The sequence below is a fragment of the Anopheles gambiae genome, chromosome 2 (assembly GCF_943734735.2).
Source record: "Anopheles gambiae chromosome 2, idAnoGambNW_F1_1, whole genome shotgun sequence".
In the NCBI taxonomy this organism is placed as follows: Eukaryota; Metazoa; Arthropoda; class Insecta; order Diptera; family Culicidae; genus Anopheles; species Anopheles gambiae.
In genome coordinates this window covers 32,108,723-32,135,714 of record NC_064601.1, presented here as the reverse complement: position 1 = coordinate 32,135,714, position 26,992 = coordinate 32,108,723, and the positions used below count along the sequence as shown (strand labels likewise).

Genomic DNA, 26,992 nt, shown 5'->3' with positions numbered 1-26,992 from the left:
AATTCGCCATCCATTTCGAGTTTGTCACCAGATGCCGATTTCGCGATTACAGATGATGGGAATAATTGCGGGCTACCGATGCGTTTCCAAAGCCGACGACTACTCACGGTGATGTCCGATGCTGTATCCAGTTGGAGCCGAATTTGTGAACCGTTGACCGAACACGATAAAAATTTCCTCCGATGATGTAGGCTGTTCACATTCACGGTAACACTTTGCATATTGGCTCGTTTACGAAAAGTCTTCTTTCGATAGGGCTGCTTCTTGGTACGTTGCTGCTTACAGAAACCTTCGCGATGGCCGACCGATCCGCATTGTGTGCATGTGTGCGTCTTGTAAGTGCACTCGCGAGTCCAATGCAGGGATCCACATAACCAGCATGGTCGACTAGGTTTACCTGTACGCTGTTCGTTGGTGTAATGAGACGGGCCTGTGTTGGTGCGCTGATTCCGATTTGCGTTACGTTGAACGGAAAATACTTGATCACTGCGGTCACGTTCAATCATCGCACTATCCTGACGCAAATTCGTCATACGTTGACACTCAGCAGAAAGTTGGTCAAGGGTTACATCCTGGTTCTCCTCGATGCGATGTAAAAGACGTGTACGAAACTCGATGTCTTCTTCGCCCTTCATACCGCAAACGAACACTAAACACTTTAACTGCTCTTCCGTTAGCCTTCCCAGCTCAAAATCGACGATGCCACGATTGACCCGGCACGCGAAAGTGATAAAATCCTCGGTGCGAAGTTTGGTTAGCTTCAAACACTTGTATCGTCGATGAAGCAAGGATTCTTTCGTGCCAAATAAGCTGGTCAATTTAGCAACTGTTTCCTGCAAACTGTAATCACGCGGATGCTTTGGCAGTATGTAGCTGGTGTAACGGTCGTGTTCAGAGGTTCCCAACTTTCTCATCAATAAACGCACTTTTGCCTCGTCTTTCAAGCGTGCAGCGTCTTTAAGGAAAAGATCCTCGTATCTCGTGTACCATGCAGCGAAAGTTGAACCGTTTTCTTCGTCATACCTGAATTCCTTAATGTGACCGCATAAGGAATCGAGTATTTGCTCAAGGGGGGTTTGTTCGATAGGCGCTTTCGTTTGCTGCATTAATTGCAACAAAATTTGCTGTTGTTGCGCCATCTGCTGTTGCATTAGTTTCAAAATTTGTGCCGTTGCAGAATTATCACTTTCCAGAACATTCTCTACTGACGATGCAGAAAATGGTGGGACCGAACCATTTTGCTGTACGAACTGGGTCAGTGGCACTTGGGGACGTTGACCTGTATCTTGCGGTGCGTGCACTGTAACCGGGGCCATCGCGTTTTGCCAACCTTGCGATGATCGACGTTCATCTTCTTCTTGGCTCATCCTGCGGCGTTTCCTTGTCGGTGGAATAGCTTTGAACTACGCGAAATTCACTTCCGATAAAAATTCGTCACAAACTTTAAAAATCCTCGTCGCCAACTGTTGTGATTCTTACACTTTATTTAAAACTTAATAGGAAACACGTTAAATAACACATAGGACGATACGCGAATACTGGTGTGTGGGTGTGCAACCGTCCGTTGCCCTTGAGCGCTCGGTATCAACTCTCGTGCGGCTCCGGTCCTTGTTCGCCAATACGGGAACACTCAGGCACTCAACACGATCGTGCTTCAATAGTCGACAGGCGAATGTCGACGTCGAGCAGCTGGCGCTGCTGAGGCTGCGTTCCCACAACACTATCGTATTTGCCTAAAGCCTATCCCAAGCACATCGAATATCGTAAAAGACTCCTACATGAGATCTACACGACTCAAAATTTCAGTTTAAAATTAATTTACAATGACTCGTATCTGACCACACGACCATTTTAATTAAGTTTCCGTAGGAGGTTTTCATGATATTTAGACTATGATTGATAGAGGGTTGGTGAAACATCATGCATGAATATGAAACGGCTCATTTTGTTCCAAGTGTCACGTCGATTTGGTGGTGTGACGACATCAGACGCCATCTTTGTAGATGCCATGACTGCTCAGAGCACCCGTAGTCGTTGTTGGTTCCAAAGATTATAAAGAAATATAATTTCATTCTACTGGAAAGTAACGGTTTCCTGATTTGTTTTTTATGAAATTTATGTTTGGAAAACCCTAGCCAGTTATAATTGACTTTACGTTTTCCCAATGAGAATATATGACCAATATATGACCCAATGAGAATATGCGTCCCAAATATTTGAAACAATGAGAATATGCGAAACCATATAATAGCACAAAGGGAAGGAGAAAGCTCTCAAAGCGAGGAAAACTCCACTGCCTAGCTATCCCACCAACAGGTGGTGCCACCAGCTTTTTTGCTTTTTTTTAGAATGCATGAGTCGTTTGCCGTCTGCTAAACGAAGTCTTTTTATACTCCTTTTAGGTTGAGACCTTGACCCATTTAGAACCCGTTTAGTGGTCAATTAGTGGATTTCTGGCACTTGGGATATGCTCTAATTTCGAACGCGCACCGTTGGGTAAAATCAATATAAAACAAATAATTAATACTTTAATTTTTATAATTTATTTTATATTGGTTAGCTACACACGCCAACTGGCACACTAATTCCAGTTTCTCAACAACCCTCTTTGACAGTTTGACACGTTGCCCGTTTTGTTGGTTGGGTACTGCGGCACCCACCTGACAGCACGGTTACAGCGGCACTGTTTATGCCACTTTCTTTACAGCGGCAACAGCGATCCAAAACATTCCATCGGACCTGCAGCGAGAAGCACACACACTCTCGCTCTCCCTCCGATCCCGACCAGCAGCTGCTCAGTGTAATTTTGCGTATTTTTAACCACCTGTGTGTATCTCTTCTCGTGTCCATTTTTGCGGGATCAATTGATAAGATTAGAGCGGGAGCTGCTGCTGAAAGTGATAAGTGTTGTATCGGGTTCGGGGCGACCGGTTGCCTCACGACTCGGCATCAGTGAGCAAAGATCAGTTTAGGCAACGAGTTGCACGATCCTTAGTTTATCGTTCCGACTACGTACGGCACCCAAGATGAGCAAAATGTTGAACGAAATCTGTGATATGCTGGACGGATATACCGGCCGAGATAAGGTGCGTATGGTTTGCGGACTGCTGCCAATTATGATCAGCATTTAGAAAAAAAGCCTCCCCGTAATGCGGAAGTGCGGAGCACCAAAAGTTCCACGTCGGATAAAGCTATGAGGTGTCGTTGGTGGCGTTGAAAACAACTTTCACTTCTATCCTCGCCCCCAGCACAATGGGCTCGGTTGTTTCTGGCTTTTGTTTGCGTGAAATGTGGTTGCGAGTGGTGAAGAAAAATGGACCCATTAGTTGTATGTACAGCATTCGTGTTTTCAAGCAATACCTTGCAGCCGCAATCGAAAAAGCAACAGAAATGTAACCGCCTTATGATGGGTGGCACATTTTGAACGCCAGACCGGTTTGTTTACTTCCACGCGGCAAAAAGGCACGCATGGTGTGTGGGTGAATGTGATAAATGAGTTCCTCCGTAACAGTGGAGTTGTTTGTTGAATTTGTTGAAGGTCAGCTCCCTCGTTTTACGTGTGTGCCTGAGCTTTTTCTTAAAACTTTTTCTATAAAAAGATATGTTAAAATGAAAATGATGGCATTAAAAATCCTTTTTTATCCCGACAGATTATTCGCACACTATGCTACACCACAAAGCTAGCCTCGGGGCTGTATGCACAGTCCGACCCGGGGCGTGCCAAAAAACTGGCCATATTTAGCTCGAAAATGTCCCAAACACGTGCCACGCTGCGCCTGTTCGACGATTTGCCCATGCTGGCGTACAGTCTGAGCTACGGCTGTGGCAGCAAGGAGCCGGACCGCTGGATGGGCCTGATCGGGTTCGTCACGAATCTGATCGATCACGCGTACTACCCGGTGGACAAGATCTGTTGGCTGATCGAGCACAATCTGCTGAACGTGGAGAACCCGACCCGGTGGGACACGATCAACTCGATGCTATGGGTCGCATCGATTTACCTCAATCTGATGAAGTAAGTCCTCAAACCGAGAAGGCGGTCTCACATTTCGCCACAATCGAAGGCAAAGCTTTCGTAGAGAATTTAACATTGGCTCGAGTATCACGTGACTTTATCGAACCATATCTTAAGGTGGCATTTATCTATTCTACAACCGACCCCACACCAACAAATCAGCTATATTGCACGTTGGTGTGTATCTGACCCTGCCCATGATTTAATCGCATTCCATTAGACAGGATTAACTGCGCGCAACATCCCTGATTTCCACTAATTGATTTATGATTCCCTACTTTTATTTCTTTATCAACACTTCCCTGCTACGTCGATAACTAGAACCATCCGGAGCTTCACTGTGATGGAACAGCATAAATCATGCATCGATAAAAAGGAAAATGAAAGCAGGTAAATATCGGGATTTGGCTGTTGCCAAGACCAGTTCAACGTGTGATAACATCGAGCTTTCCATATCTGTCTGTCACTTTTAGCCAAGCGTTCCGCATGTTGCTGATAAAACAGCGCATGGAGGCGATATCGATATTGCGGCTGTCGCTGGATCTGGTTCATGCCGGCAGTACCCTGCCCAAGGGTATGCTTTGGGGTGGCCGTTTCCAAACCTGGCACGTAGGACTGATTGGTAGCATTTCCTCGCTGCTGGGACTCTACCAGTATGTGGCCAAGAAGCGAATCGTTAAGCAGAGTTCCTAGGCGATTACCTTCGCGTACCAACACAACACCTCCATCCAGACGGCGATCGATTGCGTGCCCACCCGAGAAGAGTGTAGCGAACATTCATTTACATCTAGCAGAACTGCTTTCATTTTGCTTTCCCGAAGGGACCTCTTAATGGATAAGATATATAGGTCAGGAAAAACGCACATCTACTTTTGCCTTAATATGGAGTTTAAAGCTAAATGTAGAATCATTACCTTTTAGTTTAATAATTGTTTAGATTATACGGGTCCTGCAATTGTTTGCTGTAAGAAAAATATTCTAATGTCTTTTGTAAAAAAAAATGTAACAAAACAAAACTCTAGTCAGTTATTTGACTTGTAAATAAATCATTTATTTTGAAACAATTTGTGTCCATATTCATGATACAGAGAGATGATACAAACAAAAGCAAACAAAAAACTGCACTATGTCTCTAGTATTTTTTTCTTATAGTTTCTTAAAGTAATTAAATGAGACCGTCCAAAGAACGCAGGGGTAAATTTGATGAAATCTGTATGTTTTATTGATTCTTTTTTATTTGTATTTGGTGTGTATTGCAACGTCAGGGGCTTTTTTTGTTTTTTTAGGAATAAATAGCAGTAGTAGTAGTAGTAGTGGTAGTAATAGTAGTAGTAGTTGCTACTTGTTATTGTTTCATATTTCTTATTGTTTTGCGTTAATACAAAGTCCATTTTTGATCAGTTCTGAGATGTACTTTCCTTTTCCCCCCTTTACCTGTTCGCTCTTATTCGTTCTTCGTAATGCTTTCTTTTGTTTGTGGGAATGGTAGGGAAGATGCAGTCGCTTGCATTCCATTAGCTCTATACCCTAATGCCTTAATCATTCATTCGCTGGCTGAGTTTGGGTCTGTGTGAGCTCTCTTGTTTTGTCATTGATCGGTTTTGATGCGGTGGCAATGAATATTTCATATCCCACGCCTATTAACTGCACACAGCCACATACAGAAATGCACACAAAAACTTCCATGTCCAGTGGCTTACTTATTGCAAGAGTCCTGGCAATGTTTCAAGTCTTCATTCTTTCGTACGTATGCATTGTTTTTGTCGTGCAAAGAACCTCTCCCGTGTTAACCGAATCGTTACGAGCCAAGAAGAAAAAGTAGCTTTAGCTATAGTTTTCTGTTTACCACTTACTGCTGTTACATTGAACTTTGGCGCATTAAATTTCCTGTTTGTCTTTCTCGTATTGTCTCTGTGTATCTCTCTTTCTGGCGAGTAGTAATCTCGAAAGCGGGCGCGGAATGTGTTTGGTTAAGAGTATAGTAGGAGGATTGTAACTTTTCCATAGTTTTGTTTAGTTAACCTCTCTCATTTCCTACCTTCGAGCAAATACACACACACACACACATGCGCCTCATCGCATTTTCAAACAGATTTTAACGCGGTAAGAAATGGTTATTCTTGCTCTAATTTCGAAATTATTAACCCTTTGTGAGTTTTTGTTGGTGTATTGCATGTTCCTCCCCCTCTCCCCTCACTCCTGTTACAATCATTAAAAAAAAAACATTTTAAAAAGCGTCATTCGTTCGAGGAAGTGTTTATTGTTTTAAAGGGGTGATTGATCGAGCAGTATTGATTGATTGCCCACACCGTATTTGTGTTGTGTACTCTTTGTCTTTTTGTATGAATTTTCAATACCTTGCGCGCACTAACGACTGTTACGTATAAGTTTTTTTTTTGTTTTCTCCAAACGGTTAATGTTGGTAAATACCTTGAATAACGCAATGGTAGATAAAACGAGTTTCTTTTGCCGCATCTTTAATTGTTCGTAACACATGCAGCAGCGTAGCATATATAGACGTACCTACACAATCGTCAATCATCCATCGGCTAAATGATACTATTTCTATTAACAAAGTTAGGCATCACCAATACTGCGCACTTTTGCACTAGGTTATATATATCTGCGTTTCGGAAAACTCATTATAAATGTCTATAAACCGATTCGAGGGTTTTAACTAAGCCTTACGCTATTGCTATTATCGTCAGTGGTTTACATTTCCATGTGTTGCTTTCTTACTAGATAAGTTTTTAGTTTCACTTCACTTCCATCACAAAAAGCATTTTCCAGTTATAGTTTCATATTTTGATTTTGTCTTATATGAGTTTTTTGCTTTTAATTGCTTCCGCATACAGTATTAATGATTATCCAAGCAGTGTTAATATTAGATACCGTACATCGTATCCATGTAAGAAAGATACCCATGAGCGTCATGCATCAGACACTGGTTTATGCTACAGCGTTCATATACATAGTTTTGTATAGATGTTCCAATCAAGCAGCAGCTGAGGTTAAGATGTGTGGTAGATTTATCTGTGATTAGTATGTATATTTATATAGTTTGGTCCTACCAACTTGCCTTTTGCGAGATGTGGCAAAGTATTGGGTTTGCTTAAATGATGTTAAATAGTTTCATGTGACGACACACGACACGAAGGAGGTCTGTTGCGCCGTATATGTCCGAATGATTGTTATCGATATTTTTTGTTGTTTGCTTCTTTCAAGGCTTAACTTCGCATCCTTGCTTTCACAAATGAGTTTGCGGGATAGCAGCAGAATAGTATTGAAGCGTGTATATTGGTCGCACGATTAAATATTCACCATAATTCATTTGAATTATGTTTAACTTATATTGCTTGCCTGCGTGACTGCACTGCAGCTTACTCTATTCATATACACATTGCTTTAGAGATACGTGCTTCAGTTCAAAATCTGCGTTTTTTTTTTGCACACTCTTTACAGTGTTTCTACTTCTCCTTTCAGCATTTCATTCAAACCATTTCGATTTCCATTCAATTTCATCAGGTTCGACTGCGGGATGCCGAATGCACTTGTCAAAATTGGTCTAATTAAAATTGGGCTGAAAGTATTGCATTGTTATAAAAAACTGTTTTTGCTCCTATCCTCCGTTTCTTTGTCCATCTTTTTTTTGTAAAACAATTGTTTTCCTTTTTTGTAGCACCATGAATAATCAACAAAACAACACTATAGATTGGTAAAAAAATACACGAATAGATAAATAAAAACAGTACATAAAACCACGCGCACACTTTTTCACAACGTGCAAATATATATATTATAAAATTAGTAATCATAACACGTAAAAAAAGGAAATGGAAATTTCATTTTTAAAATTATCTGTTTATGCAACCCACTCACGCAGCACACGCACCCCCCCCCCCCCCCCCCCCCCCCCCCCGAGAGACAGGTATAGTAAAATACGTAAAATATCGATCAAATTACATTCGTTACGTTCGCTGCCCTTTAAAACATCGCCCTTGAAGCAATTTAGACATTGCTTTTAAATTGTATCATTTGTTTACCTAGTGCCACCCAAATACCACACAGACTTGTGTGATTGTTGCATTTTCATAAAAAGAAAAGGCTAAAATTAAAACGAATTTATAAAACGTTATCCAACCGGGACCGACAGTGCGCATTATTGCCACATACACCTTGGAGTGCTGCATTAAGGTGTGCGCGTTTTGTTGTTTAAATTAAATTTTCAAACTTTCAAATGCCGATCACATCATTTACGCGGGGAATAATGATGATCCGGCTGAACACGCGCGCTATTGATTCACGATGAGCATGTAACTGGGGGGTTAAGGTCTATAAAAGTGACGACAACGGTTCTTCTTACTTCTCATACGAACTGTTCAATTGCTTGCCAATCGACAAATTAACGTTTTTAAAATATGTACACAACCACAGGCTGTATTTCTAGTTAAAAATTGCAATGCATCATTAATTATAGCGCAGTTTCCAAAATTGGCCCACCGTTAGTGCAATGTAATGCAGCAGCATAACAAAGGTGCATTTTTCGTGGTTATGCGTCTATAACTAAAATAGATCATGTTTGATAAGTCCATGCATATAAAAACAAGTGTTTATATTTTTATGTTGACACTATCATGCGATGTTATGCGTTAACAAAAAAAAAATCATTATCAAATCGAACTTGTTGTAAACGTTAAACTTTATCTGTCAACTCCATATGAACGCAATAAATAATATTTGAATCTTTTTGTAAAACCATTCAGTTCATAAGTTCAATTACAAGAATGTTTTAAAATGTTATTAACTAAACCAGTAACATTGTTTTGTCGTAATGTATTTCACATATTTGCCACGACACAAAACATCGCCCCATCTATCTGTACCTAACCTAACAAATGTTGATACACACCGTCTCGCAAGTAAGCTATTTTTTTGCTTGTTTTTTTTATAAATGAATGTTAATATTGCACACTTGCCAGGAGTATTTTTAGAAATAAAAACAAAATAAAAATTTAATTATTGATTGTTTTGTTCTGCTTCTTAGTTTGCTCGCAAATAATCAGAATAGTTTACCAATTATATGTTTTTTAAGTATCGAAGAATGCAACATAAGAATCGTTGTTCACTGCAATGCCTCTACCATTAGAAAATTGTCTATGCTTTTTTTCTATAGCTTCTTTTTTTTATTTAAATACCTGTCCACAACAACGAACAATATAAAACTGACATTATTTTTTACCAAGTAATGTAAACTAACATCTGACCATCAAAATCTGCTACAGAGTAGTGATGTAAGAGTCCAAAGTTTCGTTTGATCAAATTGCTTTAAAAATGTCATAAAATTGATGATCAAAATGATCTTGATGAAACGTAGTTACGGGTTTTTCGTTATATTTTTGTTTGAAAAATCAAATGTCATTTCGAACAACCACCGTTCTTTTAGTTCGAGATCAGCATGAATCTTACTGATCAATCAGAATAGCTCTTCATATCAAGCGCACTTGAATCCACACACTTTTGTTTAGTTTATTATTATTTGTTTTGCTTGTTAATGAAAGTTCAAACTTTACACCGCACATTAACATACACGCACTTGATGTATTGTGAGATTATCTTATGAATATTGCTAGGCACATTTCGTTATTCTTTTAGTATCCTATATGTTTTGCAATTTGATGTTGAGGAATTGCTCCTTACCCATTCCCTCTCTCGCTCTTAATTAAACGGATTGGCTTTACAAATTGATGTGAGCTCTAAAGGCAATTAGTGTAAAAATGTTTCATTCAAATCCGAAGGGGCTTGAAAAATAAAAACGGAATAGCAAATAGTAATTCAAATTCTACTATTTAGAATGGTGACACCAGTAAAAACGTGATGATTGCATAATAGCAGCAGGGGTTAATTCATCTGAGCTCCTCTGTTTCATATACATATGTTATTTTGTAGCTTTGCGAGTCAGATGATTTAAACTATTCTAAGTCATAGTCGTGTTTTTTTTATGATTTCCCTTCGCCATCGCTTCGGTTGGGCATATAAATATCATATATGTTTGTAGTAGATAATACTACCAAATAATTAACAGCATTCAACGTACGTACTTTAACCATGTATGAAAATCGTCGATTAAATAATTGAAGCTCGATATTTCCTTTCTTATTTTCTGAAGTCTATGCGATGATTATCAGTATGATTAGTTTAGAACTAGTTGTTTTAACTCATTCTGGTCCTTGTGCCAGCTCCAAGAAGATATGATAAAGAAAAATGGTAAAATTGGCATTACCTTCATTTTCTCGCTTATTTTATGAGCCAAGTGAGACTTGAAACTTTCCAAATAGAAAAAAAAGTCATAATAAATTGTTACAATACAAATTAATTGAACAATGATGGAATGCACGTAAAACAACACAATTGGTTTTGCATCTAGAATTCCAACATACTATATATAAAGCAGATGGAAATGTATGTATTATTGTCTTACCATAAGTAACTATTCATATTCTCAGCTGCGATTTATAACAAATTTTATTCCTCCTCGAAATTCACTCCCACCGAATTGTTTTGGGCTGAATTCACGAGTTAATATATATATGTATATATCCGGTGTTTACTACTATGTGTGAGTTTTGTCACTTTGTCACAACTATTCTGTATAAAAAATATAGATATTTGCATATCGCTTGTATACTTCTAAATATCGGCCAAGTAGCATAATTTTCTTAAAATTATGTACCCCAGGTTAGGTTTGGCATAATAACTGTGGTTGTGTGATCCTTATTCTTATATGTACGGGTCCCTTCAATGTACCAGCATGAGCATACTTGTTTCAATATAGCTGGCCTAGCATGATTGAATATAGCTTAAAACCTATCTCAATATAGTACCATTTTATATGTAATGCTCAACAGGAAACAGTATGTAATGCTCGCATTCATTCTCGCCGATCGTTCTACTCGCTAAAAGTAGTAAACTAAAAGCAGTTTTTAGTACACGAAATGGCCGAATTTTCATGCCTCTAAAACAAACTTAATGAAGAATAACAAGATGTAAATAAAAAACCAATATTTCCTAGGGTATCTGATAAATTTAAAACAAAAAACAATTCATAAAAACAATCATTAGAGTCATGTAAACATTATGGAACGATGTATGATGTAATTGCTGAAACCAAATATGCAAGGGAGTTATTACTTTGCATGCATTAAAACAATGTTTCAAGGTAATGTAACTGGAGTGAATCTTTCTCCCTATTTTAAAAATATTATTTCTTTCATCAATATTTTAAAATTATCTGCGTACGTCGTCGTTATAATAAAACCAACGGGGAAAATGGATCTACAGTTAACAATACAAATAACATAGAAGAATAAGAATTATGGTTCGATTAATGTTCATTGATGGTATTGTTTTGATAATGTAGCCAAAACAATTGTGCATAACCATTTTTATACAGTTCATTATTATTACATCGAAAAAAAGGCAACACTGAATAGCGTTTTAAGTTACAAATAAACAAATCCTGGCGCATAACAAGCTATGCCCTGCAATAAATACGAATAAATAAACATAGAAAAACGAACGCGCCAAATTGAACATTGGCATTAATAAATAACTGATTGAAACGCTCATAATAACCAACGACGGTAAGAATTCAATTTTGGAAACAACTTGCCCTTCGATCACCTCCTCCTCCTAACCTACCATTGTAAATGTACTGTTCAACACACAATCAACTAACCAGCACCACGCTGCTGCAGTAGTAGCATTTGATCTAATCGTGACCCGTTACTTTTAAATATTTCACCCTGCACTAATTTTTCCATCATTTCAATATTTTTAAATAATTGCTTACGTAAAATAGCGTATCTGCTGGAGCGAAGGCGCTTATTAAATGGCGCAGTAAATGATGGTGTGTTTGTTACCCGATTTTTTAGCTTTTTTCATATTCATATTCCCCCTCTGCTAAAAAGATTGCATTTGATCACGTCGATGATCACGTAATACACACCTGCCATTTAATAAAAACGTATTTAAATTCATAGCCAATCACCACACAATGGTATACCATCATCTCGACCCAGCAGTTGTTCTGCAAAATCTTCCCGACCTTTGACCCACCCTGTGTCAAGTGGGGGCTTTCGGTCGGCGCGGGCTTTAACAATAAAACAACAATGTTTACCTTCAAATATGAGCAGATCATGTGCGCATGCATACGGGGATATAGTTTGCCTCGCCTTGCTTTTCTAACAGGGATTATGGATTCATACATATGACACAAGATAGTGTGTGGTGTGCGCGTTAAAAAAGTGATTATAGTAACAACACGTCACATGCGCATGTCTTCTCACGCTTACGTCGTTAAAAACGAGCAAACTTGTATGCAGGTTAGGTTGATTTCAATCATTACGGCTGTCGGTTAGCAGCACAGAGCCGTCAAACATAGTGTGCGCAACGATAAACGGTAGTAGCGGCTGCTTAAGAAGGTTCCTCCCAACCAGAACATTTAAATACTGTGTTATTTTAAGCTTCTTTTGGCAAGCTTATCAACGGTAAACACAGGGATGGCTCTATTTTCAAACACAAAAAAAAATGCTTGCCTATATAAAAGTCAAATGGCGTATTATCGGTCACGTTTGTGGTTCATCGCTATTAGAAATATTCCACATTCATGTCGTCTCTCGGTGCAGAAGTGCATTTTCTTGGGTCGGCACTGAACGCCGTAAAAAATTGACCAAAAATAAATAAGCTTATCAAAGAGAAAAATCATTAGTATGGAGGATCGCTTTGCCATGGCCGTCAAAAGGTGTGCCAAGCAAAAAATTGCACACCTTTTATGTTTTGGATGATCCGTGCAGCAAACGTAGTAGCTTTATAAGTACAACAAGCAGTTCATACTAGAAAGCACAAACTCTGCTACACCGACACATACATCCCAGTTCTGTGCGCTAACTTAAACACAGCAATAGTCACAATAAGCTGTTTGAATAAAGAACTAAAACACTATTGGGTAAAATTAACGATTCTGCAAATGTTACTTTCTGAAGCGATCCTCCGTCTTTTTCAAAGCATCAAATCCACAATAACAAAGCTGCTACCACTACGCAACCGAGAGACGATATTGCATGTTTGGTCGACTGTGCTGCCGGGTCCCAGCCAGCGCCAAAGCCGAAGAATTTTGTACAACGTTCGATAAACTGTAAATTTCAATCGGGGAAATTCGTTTCCAACGTCTTTCTACTTCTTTGGCAGGTTTGAAACAGCATCGGTCGAGTAAGAGTTTGACTTTTTGTTTGACCAATAAACCCTATCTTTCCAGAAAAAAAGCAAATCAGGCAAGACTTTTATAAGATTATAGATTGCCAACACACATTACGACTAAAATACTAAGCTCGTGGTTTCGAGTTAGTGATGGTGAAAAACAAACACAAAAAAAAAAACAATATTTGCCGTGTTCAAGTAAAAACTAGGCGTGAAAAACTCTGGCATACAAACATTATTTTGCCTAAAGAACGGTGAAAACAAAACCGACATTACAAAAAAAGCAAATATCGGAATGGAGGAAAAATGATATATAAATAGAAAGAAACATTTCCGCTCCACCAATTTGAAAAGAACGTTGCAATTTAAATGAGCATACCGCTACCACCGTTACCATTGCTACTACCACTAAGTCCATCGCTGCCACCAGTACCACCGCCACCCGCAACAAAGCTAAGCTGTTGCAGGTTCAACGATACGTGCTCACCACTGCTGGTGCTGCCACCGGCGGTTCCAGCACTGCAGTTGACGTTATTGTTGCTACCATTGAGACTGTTGCTACTGCAACTGCTGCTGCTGGTGCTGCTGGCATTGATGCTACGGCCGCTCGTTCCCACACCAATCGGGCTGGAACTATTGCTACTAGTGTTGCTGGTGTTGCCACCGCAGCCAATACCGTTGTTGTTGCCCTCGGCGCCATTGCACATCGACGGTGAGGGAGACTTGGCGAGGCCACGGTGGTGATTGTGGTGATGATGTTGCTGCTGCTGGAGCAAGCTTAAACGACTACCCTGTTGCTGTTGCTGCTGATGATGGTGGTTGTTGTGATGATGATATTGATGATTGTGTGATGACAAACTAGAGCCAGACTGCTGGCTCAGCGAATCCCTACCAGAGCCACCGTGATGATGGTGGTGATGATGGTGATGGTGATTACTGTAGTACGGGCTGTGATCGAATGACGACTGCTGTTGGTGCAGGTGATGGTTGCCGTTGCTGCCGTTACTGCCACCGGATGTGTGCGATTGTTGCTGATGTTGCTGAGGGCCAACCCCAATGATTGCGGTGAATTTGGAGTTTCTGGTCAGTGGTTTATGGTTCTGCAGATACACCTCACGGCTGTGTTGAAGTTGCCAGCAGGAACGGCAAAAATATCTAAATATGGACAGCAAATACATATACAAACACAAACACACATGTAATCGATAGGACATTAAGCATTAATCAATGAATTGCCTTCCTTCTGGGTTAAAACGGTTCATTTGGGAAGGTTTTTAATATTTAATCGTGAGGAACGGTCATGCTATATTATTAACTTCATAAACCTTAAAATTCATAAAGTTCATTAAGAAAAGCCAGTGCCGTAGACGGCATTAGCAAAAGTTACCTTAAAAATCATTTGCAAATATTAAAATCACACTACATTGCATTTAGAAAAACATACCTGAAGCACATGATTTCCCGGCAGAAGTATGGTCCGTGCTGTACGGTGCACATCGAGCAAAGCGAATCCTCCAGGTAGGGATCAACCTGCAGCTTCTTGGTGAACTTGGAGGTTCGAATCTCGATGAAAGCAGCCGAGACGGCCTTCATGTACGACCGTGAGTTGTTGAATGTGACGCGAGCCGAACCCAGCGGATACTTGTACTTATCCGTATCGATGCCCACGTACACGACGCCATCGAACAGATCGTTCATGATCTTCGCCAACCCTTCCGCCGTCAGCTGACCGTGCAGTGCCCCCACAAACACCGTTTTCGTTGGATCTAGCTTCTGCGAAGCCGACTTGACGTAGTTTGAGTCGGCGATGTTCCACGGGATCACCTCGACGTCCTTCGACTTGATGCGCTTCGACGATATCTTGAAGTTGATCTTCGCACCTGAAGGAGCTAGCGGTTTATTCAGATTAGACATCGGCAATACTTGCTGCCGGTGGGACTGCTGATGCTGGTGAGGTGGTGCCTCGTCGTAGCTCGACCCAGCAGCCCGGGCTACCGAACCGTTCGACGAGGCACCGTTCATGGCAGTGTGGCTGCCTCCGTAGTTACCTGGACCTGCGCCACCATGATGGACGTGCATACCACCGTTCGGGGTAGTGTACGTGCATGACTGCAGCAACGCCTTCACCTGTTTGTCCGATTCGAAGATGATGTACACGTAACCTTTCGGTTGTGTCGCCTGTTGCTCCTTTCCAGGCCATTCGACTCTATGCGACGGCAACGAAATAGAAAAAAACAACAAGCAATTCATCGTCAGTGATCGGTTACTATTGAAAATTTGCTTTCACCTCTCCTCCTACTTACTTGATTGAGCCGAATGGTTTAAAAATTTGCACCAACGATTGTTCGGAAATGTCCCACGGCATACCGCCGAGGAATATTTTCGACGAGTACGTCACCAGCCGGCTTGAGCGAGGTGGCAACACGCCACTCCAAGTGCAAGTGGCATCGTAATGTGCTGTGGGGCAAAATGCATCAAAAAGGAGGTTCCGATCATTTAGCATTTGGTTGTAAATAATGTAACATGAAACACAAACCGGCGGAGGATCGGTGAAATCGGGCGATGCGATCGAGGTTTATGTCATTGTACCCATTGCCGTTCCCAGCAGATCCACCGTTTAGTGACGGCGACGAGGAGCCCTGGCGATGCGACACCACCATATGCTGCTGCGATGAGGACCAGCTTTTTCCCTGCATACTATTATTGCCATTGTTGCCCCCGGTACAGCCCATGTTCGAGCCAATGCTGCCGCTTGCGGTAAGCGCATTATTACCAGACGTGGAAATAGAGCCTGCCGCCGTGCCAGCGCCACAGTTGCCGAAAATGCTGGCGCCACCATTTCCAGTCGCTGCTGGCAATAGCGACTGGTTGAACTGTAGCTGCTGCAGCTGGGACAGCTGCTGGGTTTGCTGCAGCAGGCGCAGCGTGTTGAGCGCTTGCAGGTTTTGCAGACGATCGTATTCGCTTGTAGCAAATCCGGTACTGCCTAGGCTTAGCCCAGATAGACCAACTGTGTTTCCATTATTGCTCGCAGCATTGGACCCAGCAAACGATCCCGAAGCGGCTGTCGGCTGTTGATGTTGCTGCTGCTGCTGCTGCTGCTGTTGATAGAGCGTGTTCAGTGTCGAGGTGTAGGGCGCCAACTGACCACCGTTGGATTGTTGATGTTGGGAAGTTTGATTGTGAAGCCCGCTGGTGGTCGGCACCGAATTCGTACTCTGACCTAGAGTAAGATAGTTTAGCATATCCAGTATGCTGGTGCTTTCCAGGCTCGTCAGCAAGTTGCTGGTGTCCGAATGGTCCGGCGGTGAGTGCGACCGGGACAGTGAACCATTGCCCGATCCGAACAGTGACAGAGCACTGCTGTTGGTGGTACCACTGTTAGCCGAATCGAAACTACCCATTCCACTGCCAAGGTGGTTATTGTTGGAGGTAATTCCATTGCCTCCGGCGCCTCCACCTGCTGGTCCGTTGATGCCGCTCGCTGAACCATTGCTGCCCGATAGCAGATCGTACTGTTGCTGCTGTACGCTGCTGACGGTCGACGACTGTTGTTGATGATGGGATAATGCATTTTGCTGGGACTGCGAATAGCTGCTGCTACCGTTTCGGTAGTTCCGTCCACTGTTGGAGCAGAGCAGTGTCAGCGAGGGGGAGCTTCCTTCGCCCGGCGAGGACGTGCCGTTGGTGGGCGAGGAACAGTCGAAACTAATGTTTCGTCGTCTTTGCTTCAGCGTTTCGGTGGCCAATGCATTCGCTGAAGCAATTCCACCACTGCCGACACATCCGAGCATCAGATCGGTATCGAACTGGAAGATGGAGACAATACAACAAACCCGCAATGAACCAACCGAAAATAGAATTGTAAAAGAAATTACTGCAAAAATCAACCGGTTTATAAATAACTAGATATTAAACCACACAAGTCACAGCCACAATTGATCTACAAAAAATAATGTTACACACTTTGCGCTCGCTAAAACGTTTACTAGAAACGGGAAACATAAAATGGGCATTTGGCCAAAAAACAACCGCACTTCATACAGTGGGATGACAAACGGCGATAGATTCGCAACTTGCAACTGTTTGCCACCGCTACTCACTCCACTTGTTCGTTTCGTGCCAAAAAAATAACTTAGAACTTTACTTAATTAAACACTTGTTCAGCTCTGCGGAAGGTGCAAAACTATTTTCGTCGATCTTAATTGATTATCCTCCCTTTTTGTACCGGTTGGAATGAGATAGTCTAGATGACATTATCGCTAAATAATAGACATGTTTCCTCACCCGAAATCCCTCGAATCCACCAGCACCACCACTGCCGCTCGATGAGGGTAAAGCATCGGCTGTGCTTCCTGAACTGCCGCCACTTCCCGGCTGCTGCTGCTGCTGCTGCTGCAGGGCCGTGTAGAACGAGTGTGTCGTTGGAGACTGGCCACTGCCAGCACTTCCTGCTCCACCGCAACTGATGCCGCTGCTGCTGCTACTGCTGCTGCTGCTGCTACCGGCAATGCCACCGCCTATCAATACACCGCCGCCCATCAGCAGGTCGGGCGAGTTAAGCGATGGGCTCGGAATTCGCAGGCTGGAGAAGTTGAATGGATTCGACGAAACGGATCCTCCGCTTGCCGAGCTATTCCCGCCGCCGGAGCAGCTTAGGATGCTGCTGCCACTGTCGTCGCAAACTGTCGTCGGTCTTGCCACGCTGCTGCCCGCTAAGGACGAGCCAAGCGACGACGCGAATGACCCGAGCGTGGTATGATGATGCTGATGGTGATGATGCTGGTGATTCTGTTGACCTTGCTGCTGCGGCAGATGCTGCTGATTATGTTGTAGCTGGTGATGGTGGTGGTGCGCTAGGCCGGTGCTGCTGCTAAGACTTCCATCTCCACCTTTGCCCACCGACGACGTTGCCGAGGTGGGGGATGATGCCTGCGAACCGCCCAGCAGATCGGCTAAGGACATGTTATCTACGACGCGTGGAGAGGGGCGAGAGAAAAATAGATCAAAATTCTATCAATCGTAACGTTAAATTCTATAATTGTGTTTCTAAAAATACAAAATCAGATATACTTTTTTACACACGTACAAGCACGACCAATATTGAGACGAACATCAAGCAAACGTTACGGAGAAGAATGATGCTTCGCAGCAATGGTTTTTCTAATTGTGTATGTTCAATTCTCGCATGAATCGGTCACTGGCTATCTCTTATTTCCTGTAGGTGAACCAACAAATCACTTATAGCAAAGCCACTAAGCGATTCTGCCCAGGTCTTTAACAATTGTAGCGGCAAAAAAACGGCAGAAGATGTTATCAATAGAAACAACTAGGGGATAAAACAACTGTAAATACTAAGGACACATTAATGTATGTGGGTTCAATTGAAGCGAGAAAATATACAGATAATAATATACATAAACTAGCATTATGTTTATCGATGCTTTACAATTCCTACATTACTATTTTCTCATCAAGCGCGCGGTCAGGCGTATAACCATTGCACTATTGGCCGGACGATACACAATCCGGCTTATTCCATTCCCACGTAGATGCATACACGCGCTCGAACATACCACATACTTATGGACGATTTGGCAGGAAGCAGCACACAACTTCTCTTAACTTATTTGGCACCGGTTCAAGTGCAAAACAATAATACTCTCTCCAGAAAGGCACTGTCCTCCAAGGATACTCGCCGCACAGCATAGAGAGGCTCTGCTCCAATTATAGGGAAGGTTCATTAAATAGCACTTTTCGAGCAGCTAAACCCGAAGGATCCGCTACGCCTAATTATAGTGCGCCCCAATGTCCTTGTCGAATTCGCGGCAACTATACAAAACACTATCGGTTGATGTGATTTCTTTCTCATGTTCACCACCCGGACCACTTTGTGTTTTAAGTGGGTAATTGTTGCGCCAAAACGGAAGCAACAAATCATATCCCCGCCCTTTTCATGCTCAGTTTTGATGTTGGTCCCAACAATCATACGATGATAGATGATGCAGAAGGACGCGATGTGCAAGTTATGGCTGTATTATCGGACTGCACATATATCTGGCTAAAGTGCTCGGATAGACAAAAGGGTAGAGCGCACAGAGGGAAGAGGTTGTATCATTCTCAGTAGCAGGCACAAGCGTGCGTATATAATTTTAAACATAAATTACATTGCAAGACCAGCACAACAAATAAGCACAAAGATCAATTGAAGAAGCCACTCCATCGATAGACATAAACCATATCTACAGTGAGGTCACAATTCGTGGGCATATTGTGTTTGTGTGTGCTCGCGCCTCAATTTGTCTGCGTTCCAAGTAATATAATTCGTAATAAATTAACAGCACAGACCTGCCCCTCCCCTTCCGCGGCCTCTTGCCGTGCGTCTCGCGGCAGCTCATATATTTTTATAATGCCCATATTCCAGAGGAGCGCTTATCCAAGATGGGTTGGGGCAAGTACCGTGGCTTGTATTGGCGGCGGCGCGGGAAGCGCCCCCAATGCACAGTGCAAAGCAAAACAAAAAAAACAAGAAAAGAGACTGCAACTCAAACAACGATTGCGATGCGTAACGTTCCACCAGGAATTAGAGCTGGCCGCCGATCGAATTGTTTACCACCACACCACACCACCGCCGCAAAACGGAACGTCACGTAACCCATCCATCCAACCCAATATAGAGGCCGAGGTGGTGCTCAGTGCCTCTTCCGATCACTCCCTACTACACTATGTGGTTTATCTGGCGGTGTTTGCTCTCAGCGTCATCTTCAGCTCCTTGCCGGTGCCGCTCGAACGGGAACCTCATTCGTTTTTCGCCTGCCTCGCGAAGAGGTGATGTCGTGTCCAGCGATGCGTGTATCCTAATAACGCAACCATCATAACACACCAGAGCAGCACCCCTCTCATGGCGCGCGCGGGCAAGTTGGACGCGTGCAAAGCAGGTGCGGATGGGTTGGATACGGTCAACAGCACACCCTTGCCCATCCCCTTCGGATCCAGTGCGAACGCCGCAACATTCATTCCAGGCGGAAGAAGTTCCGACTGCCCAAAGACGACGCGGGGTGGTTATGAGTTCACCCTAATTAGGTGCCGTCGGTGTCGGTGGCAAGGCGCCTGCCGCTGACCGTGTGTGGTGGTGTTGCGGTGGTGCGCGCTTGTGTATCATATGACCATCAGACAGCGCAACGCCACTCGCAGCCACTCTCTCACATAAGACACCTTTCCCCTTCCACCACCTGTTGCACACGTACGGTGATTTACACACCGATCGTCTCTTCTTGTTGCTTCGAGACTCTTGCACAGGTGCTTCGGAACGCTCTTCGCAGCGCTTGACTGGAGACGGGCGCGCGCGCGTAGAGTTCTTTTCCCGAACTGGTGCGGAAATCCGCTTCGCGTATCCGGCGGCTCCCGGATATGGGAGCAACGATGGATGGAATCTTACGCTGTTGTGTGTATGTTTATTTTTTTTTTTTCATGCTATTAGTCAGGCTCCAGAAGGGATATTTTAACACCGATTCATGGCGGGAAGCGGCTAAAGTAAGCGCAAACAGTTCGCGAGGGCATATGTAAGTTGCAATCGCACAACAGCATCAGTTGAAGCGTAACGCAAAAGCTCGCGCGCACATGTCAAGCCAACGGGGTATAAGTAAAGTAAGCGGGTGGTGGAGGGGAAAGCAACGCCTTTTCTGGCCGATAAAAATAGGCCTTGAGGATGTCTTCCCTGCCAGGAATCGGGTCGGGATGGAGGAGGATTACCACGCGCAGACATACAAATAAAAACTCCCACCTTCCCCACCGTAAATTTCATGCGTGCCTCCAGTGGTTTTGTTTTGAAAGACATGCAAACCAAACCCCATAGTACTCAGCCGGTAATCGTTCTGGCACTGAACTGGAAAACGAATAAGCGCGCTGAGCTTGCTTTCAGTTTTGCAAGCTTTTGCCAGCGCACTTTTATTGCAACGATCGGGCGGGCGGGCGGGCGGTGGGCATCGCTTTATGCATCGCTCGATTACACGCTTAGTATTTAAATAATTTTATGTTAGGGAATATAAACGCCAGATAAACAATGATGAGTAATGGCTAGTTAAATGACCACACCACGTGCCATTGGCGTTGCTCCCCCCTATTAAAATACATATCTCCGATGTATGACAGTTTCATTGTTTTAAAAAAGTTTTCCCAATAAGATTAGGCATATGACAGCCAAGTCAATGAGCGTTGAGAAATAATTAATAGCAGCTAATTGATGAACCCTTTACAACCGTTTGCGATTCGTAATTCGTATTTGACAGGAGCAACCTTTTCCATACATCGCATGCTCCATCATAATGCTATTATACAGCACTGTATTCTTGTTTTTTTTTTATAAATCTTTTAATTATTAAAATAAAACATTGTAGTCAGTGCAATGTCACAACAACGTGCTTTAGTCGTTCGTGAAACACATTGTAATATACAATGGATTCCAAGCCATGTGGGCATCCCGGGGAATGAAATAGCTGATACCCTAGCAAGAAATGGTACACCACAACACAAACAATAGATAACAAGCTAAAGTTAGCGGATGTCATAACTAACTTCAAAAATAAAGCCAGGACAGAGGCCAACTCTTGGTATTTTCAAATATGCCTCACTAAAGGTTAAAAAAATGCAAAATATCAGAAACCCATCCCAAAAAAGATGTAGGACCATAACACAAGGCTCCACCCCAAAAGAAATAAAAAACACTCAATAGACTAATCGCTGGTGCCAGTCCCATGACCTATGGGAATTACTGGCTGCAGAAAATGAAGTTAGTCGATAATGGATCATGCAATATATGCAATAAACCGGATGCAGCATCACACCGAGTTTTCGATTGCCAAAAGTATGAAAAAGAACGAAACAGACATGAAAACCTCAACGAGGATACATTCATAAAAGCATGAAAAACAAAGAACATACAAATCATAAAAATAATTATGAAATTCATTAATGATAACAGCATAACGTTATAAAACAACATTTTTAAACGAATGAACTAGAGCTAACCCAGAAACCTTCTCTAATATATAAACAGAATATATGAACAGTCACAACAATATAACACTAAAATCACAAGAAAGAACACAGAGGCAATTAATACCGAATCTCATAGATCAAATCGGAAGAAAAAATCGTAAAATAAAGGACATATAGCTTTAGTAGCTGGTCCTAAACTATAGAGGTTTGTAGTACAACGCATCCACGGACTAATTTCGGAGGGCCAGGAAGAAACTGGACTCCGTTACCGAACCGGGGTACAATCTCGAAAAGAGTAGAAGAAGACGTTCGTGAGAATAAAAGAACTGGAGAGATTGGAAACCATTTAGTAGATTTGCTGTTCATCAGTACGTCACATTCAGGAAGAGTGTGGAGGAGTGTTTGTCTCCAATGTGCCAAAAACAAATTTGTAAAATGTCCACAGAACGCGCCAAGGCTCATAATGTCGCCAGCGACGATATATAAATTCATGACAGGGAAGAATTCGGTCGTCCGGCTTGACAACTGAGCCACGGGATAAGCGCAAAATTGGTTCCTTACTGATCATTGTTACACATCTTTGTTAATGCTCCCTGCAGCACTCTTTCAGGTTAGCCTCATTTCATTTCAATCGGATTTGTATTTGCTATCTACCAAATAACTCATCTTTTTTTTACACTTTGAAGAAGAGATATCACCACCTGTTGGGAGAGTCGCGCGTTAAAAGCTTGCTCATCCAGCTGTGGAACAGCATGTAGGAGGAGGAAGTGTGTATTACTGCTCCGGATGGGTAGGGATTTACTTAACCCCTTTCAAAGCTGTTGCATGCAACATAACTTCACAGCAACACACTTATACCCCCCCCCCCCCCCCCCTCATTTCCCTTTGCTTACAGTCCCAAAGGGCTGGTTTACTCTTCCCCTTTCCCAGCAGGCTCCCAGTGTCTCTGGGGCTCGAGCATTGGTACAGACCAAACTCAATCAAACATAGTTCACTTGTTTACGGTTAGTTGGGCGTTGATTATGTGCCATTGACCGCCGTCGTTGTGTATTTCCGCCCCTCCCACCCGCACACACACACATGCACACGATAACATTCTATACACACACACACAGGCAACATCTCTCATCACTTATTTTTCTACTTAAGGCTCGTAGCTCGGGAGGCTATAACATAACGTTCGCCTGAAGGGATGGGTGGTAGGCCTCTATACGGCCAAAGCTTCCGCTCTTCTTCCCGCGGTACATTTTTCCCTCACCCAAAAACTCCTGTCGCGTAAAATGTACTTGAACTTCAATTTATATCTGCTCCCTACCCAATCCATGCTGGTCTCCCGCCCCTCGGTTCTTCATACACACGTGATGATCAACGAATTCGATATAATCGAGGAGAGATGGAAGGAGGGAGCGACGGGGCCGCCACCGATTTACTTATACCTTTTTGCAAAACTTTATCCAACCCGATGCGCTGGGCGAAACAACGGTTGTGCGGCGGTGGCAGGGGAGAATCAAGCGCTCCCGATCCCATTTTTCCTTCTCCACACCACCCCGGGGCAGACATACATTCAAACACGTCCAGACGCGGAAAAGCGAATCCACCCCGTCTCTCCATTTCTGCCAGCGCAAATGTGGGTAGGAGACGAGAAGGCTGGCGGTAAAACACCAAGAAATGAGAAGTTTGTTCTACACAATAATTCTATCCTCGGAGGGAAGGAAAGGAGCAAGAGTACCGGCGGTTCATCCGGAACTCATCGAAGAAAGCGGCAACCAGTAGGTAGCAAAAAGGAAGTAAACACAACATTATCTCTTCAACGTTCGACTAGACGGCTCAATATATTGCTAGTTTGGTGCTGTAGCAAGGCACCACCACCACCATCGTCACCGCCTCGCGCCAGGAAAGAACACGTGCCTCGATGCGGAGTAATTCTTGCATGTTACCTCTTCCTACTACTGGCCGTGTGTTTCTGTTCCACCCGTTGCCTTCAGAGATGGGTTTGGAGGGGGGGCAGTAGGGGGAGTGCGCTCTGGCTTCCAAACGGCAGTCGATGCTCAGTCAAGCCAGTCAAGTGAGCCTCATTAGGGAGAGGAGCGCGCGCACCAGCACTTGGGGAAGATATTTTACTTCTTTAAAATTCATACATGAGATGCATTGAGCGCTGGCGCGCACGTCAGACGTCATCATTTGCAAAAGAAACCGGTGTAACGATGCCAGAGCCAAATACTTCGATTCGTTTCAATTTATAACTCTACATAGGAGAATTAACAATAAAGCCGTCTCGAATGTGTCCCAGGAAATCCCACGAATTCTGTTTTTGGAATCAATATAATCACACTTGCAACTGCTACAGCAGTTGTTTCATACTCCAAGTTAATCGAAATAATTGAAAAAAAAACACGAACGCCTTTATATTTAAAAAATGGATTCAAAATCTCACTCATTAGCACAACGCACGTGAAAAAATCTTGATCGCCCGAGATCATGTGATCATGGCCCCGTGTCAAGAAGAGCTTTCACAAATATTTATGAAACAACTGTAAATTTGGGCGTTAGAAAACGGGGTGGGCAAATTAAAACGGAATGAAATTATAAAATCTTACCCCTTCTTCCCCCTTTTTCTGTATTCTGTTTTTCTGTATTTTTGCTCCGTTGAAAACTGCCCAGGAAGACACTCGCACGTACGGTAGACCATACAACACCATACCTTTTCTCTCTACTTTTGAGAAGGGGGAATTAACCTTTTACTGTGTTGATATGAATAATCAACAACGCGTGAAATTCATCGCGAAGCGCAGTTTCTCTATTCCACCAGCAATGGTACGGTCCCCCGGTAACAAGATCTACCCTCGAAAGGTTGCTCTCGCGACTGTCTTACATCCATCCACATAAAGGTCGTGCGGTGCGGTGCGCGTGTGCTTTTGAGCCTTTTTTCTAATTTGATATTTTTGATACCTAGATAAATTAAACGCCAGTGAGAGCGCGTTGGGGGAGAAAATGTCGAGCGGGGGTTTGAGACAAATCGATTGGAAAGATAAGGCGTTGCCGTAACAAACGCTGATGCTCACTTTCGTGATCATGTATACTTAATGCAGGAAGTGCAGCACACGCTTTATTATTAAAAATATGTGATGAAGATGAACAAATTGTAGACAGATATTTTTGGAGATCAAGACATACCTTGGTCATAACAGTATTTCTGATTTTCCCTACTTCGAAATCAATGTTTCTTCAACATGCCCCAGTCACTAAGACAAAGCAGCGAAGCGTAGCGTTTATGCTGTCAGACCAATTAACGCATATTTTTTGTATTCTCTCTTCAACTAGGTTTACAGGGTTTTCCAGGGGTTCTAATAGTTGTGGGACACTTCCTTAACTTTTTCTTATGAGAAGTGAACTTCATGTGATGGAAATTGGATTCCATTGCACCCTTTTCGGACAGACTTCTTGGAAATTCCTATTGGATTTGTCAAACATGGGTGCTATAGAGTCCAATTCTCATTACACTTAGTTCATTTCACGGAAGAAAGAGTCAATAAATGTCCCACAACTATGAGAACACCTGGGGAAAACCCTGTATACTAGCATACTTCAAGCCGATGGAGAAACCCATGATACCGACGCAAGCCGTATCTACCGTTCTGTTCTGATTGGGGAAAGACATATTTTTATAAATGGATTCATAGTTGTATTCACGCTTAAATGCAGTTTAATACATATGGATCTAAAAATAATAAAATTTTAAAACATAAAACAGTCTTCCCGCAAAAAAATGCGTATGCTACAATGTCCAGTATGAAACGAATCCAAACCGCATCGTCTACACACTAGTAATGGCGTGTACCATCATTACCACTATCTATGATTGCTGCCTTCTTCTAACGGTTTACCCCCGCGTGTGTGTGTGCCGGTCCACTGCTGCGGTTAAAGATTGTTTTGACCAGAAGCGTTCATCATCATCATCAACATCAGTGCAATACCGAGTAGGTGTGTGTGTGCGAAGAAGAGTGTTCTATATGGGTGTACAGCATAATTGAGGGCTCTATAAACGGTTGTGATACTGACCCGGCGGCGGCGATCACTTTATGCGGCCCGCGCTCGAGCATGCGTGTGCCATGCGTATGTGCAACATCCAAGCGCAGCACGTGCTCGATTTACTGTGGGTTACAACGTAACAGTGGCAGCACGAAAACGAACATAACAAAACAGATTTGTTGACCAACAATAAATAGATTATAAATAGGTTAGAATAGACAGTTAGACCAAAAAAACAAACACTACAAATTTGGCAATATGCAAAAAAATTACAATGAACATACTTTAATTGACCTGCATTTTGTACTTCATAAAAGATAAATTTTTGATTCTCTACAGTAAAAGAGAATGTACATGAAATGCAAGATAAATATATAAAATGGAGGAATTGTTTGAACTTAAAAATTGTGCACGCAACATAGTTCCAGAACACTGCCTTCAACACACAACTGAGAATACTGTGATTACTTAAATATAAAAAAGTACCAATAAAAATGTTTTTTTTTCCTTTCCACTCATTCGAATGAGCAAATGCTATTGATCCAATCCAATAGGAGGATGTGTTCTTTGTATATATGCTAGCGCTGCAAAACTAGGAAATGCTAAAACGCATACTGAAGTGAAGGGGAAACAGACCATAATGGAGACAGCATTAAAACGTTAATGATCTGCATTTCATTAGAGGAAATTAAATCC

General features: G+C 42.6%; 2 protein-coding genes across 7 annotated transcripts in view; one reads left to right on the top strand and one right to left on the bottom strand.

Moving 5' to 3' along the window:
* The first annotated feature begins 2,627 nt into the window (after positions 1-2,627).
* LOC1273755 (peroxisomal membrane protein 11C) lies at positions 2,628-5,076 on the top strand. The gene is made up of 4 exons (XM_312766.6): positions 2,628-3,086; positions 3,651-4,015; positions 4,337-4,405; positions 4,489-5,076. Exons 1-4 carry the CDS (start codon positions 3,027-3,029, stop codon positions 4,706-4,708), a joined length of 714 nt encoding a protein of 237 aa, XP_312766.5. The 5' UTR covers positions 2,628-3,026; the 3' UTR covers positions 4,709-5,076.
* A 6,374-nt stretch (positions 5,077-11,450) lies between these two features.
* Positions 11,451-26,992, bottom strand: part of LOC4576976 (translational regulator orb2) — a 38,461-nt gene continuing 22,919 nt past the window's right edge. For 5 of the 6 annotated variants that reach the window (XM_061642582.1, XM_061642583.1, XM_061642584.1 and 2 more), the window contains exons 4-8: positions 17,558-18,240; positions 15,807-17,079; positions 15,574-15,727; positions 14,715-15,476; positions 11,451-14,425 (exon numbers count right to left, since the gene is read on the bottom strand). In XM_061642582.1, coding sequence (XP_061498566.1) covers positions 13,636-14,425; positions 14,715-15,476; positions 15,574-15,727; positions 15,807-17,079; positions 17,558-18,240 — 3,662 coding nt within the window. In that variant the 3' untranslated portion in view covers positions 11,451-13,635. The remainder of the gene's footprint in view (positions 14,426-14,714; positions 15,477-15,573; positions 15,728-15,806; positions 17,080-17,557; positions 18,241-26,992) is intronic. The other variant, XM_061642585.1, reaches the window with a different exon arrangement.

Bases quoted from the DNA above. Each gene is read 5' to 3' on its own strand.
- LOC1273755 (XM_312766.6), top strand. From the start codon at position 3,027: ATGAGCAAAATGTTGAACGAAATCTGTGATATGCTGGACGGATATACC. The intron at 3,087-3,650 runs GTGCGTATGGTT...TTATCCCGACAG, and splicing joins GATATACCGGCCGAGATAAG to ATTATTCGCACACTATGCTA. The intron at 4,016-4,336 runs GTAAGTCCTCAA...GTCGATAACTAG, and splicing joins ATTTACCTCAATCTGATGAA to AACCATCCGGAGCTTCACTG.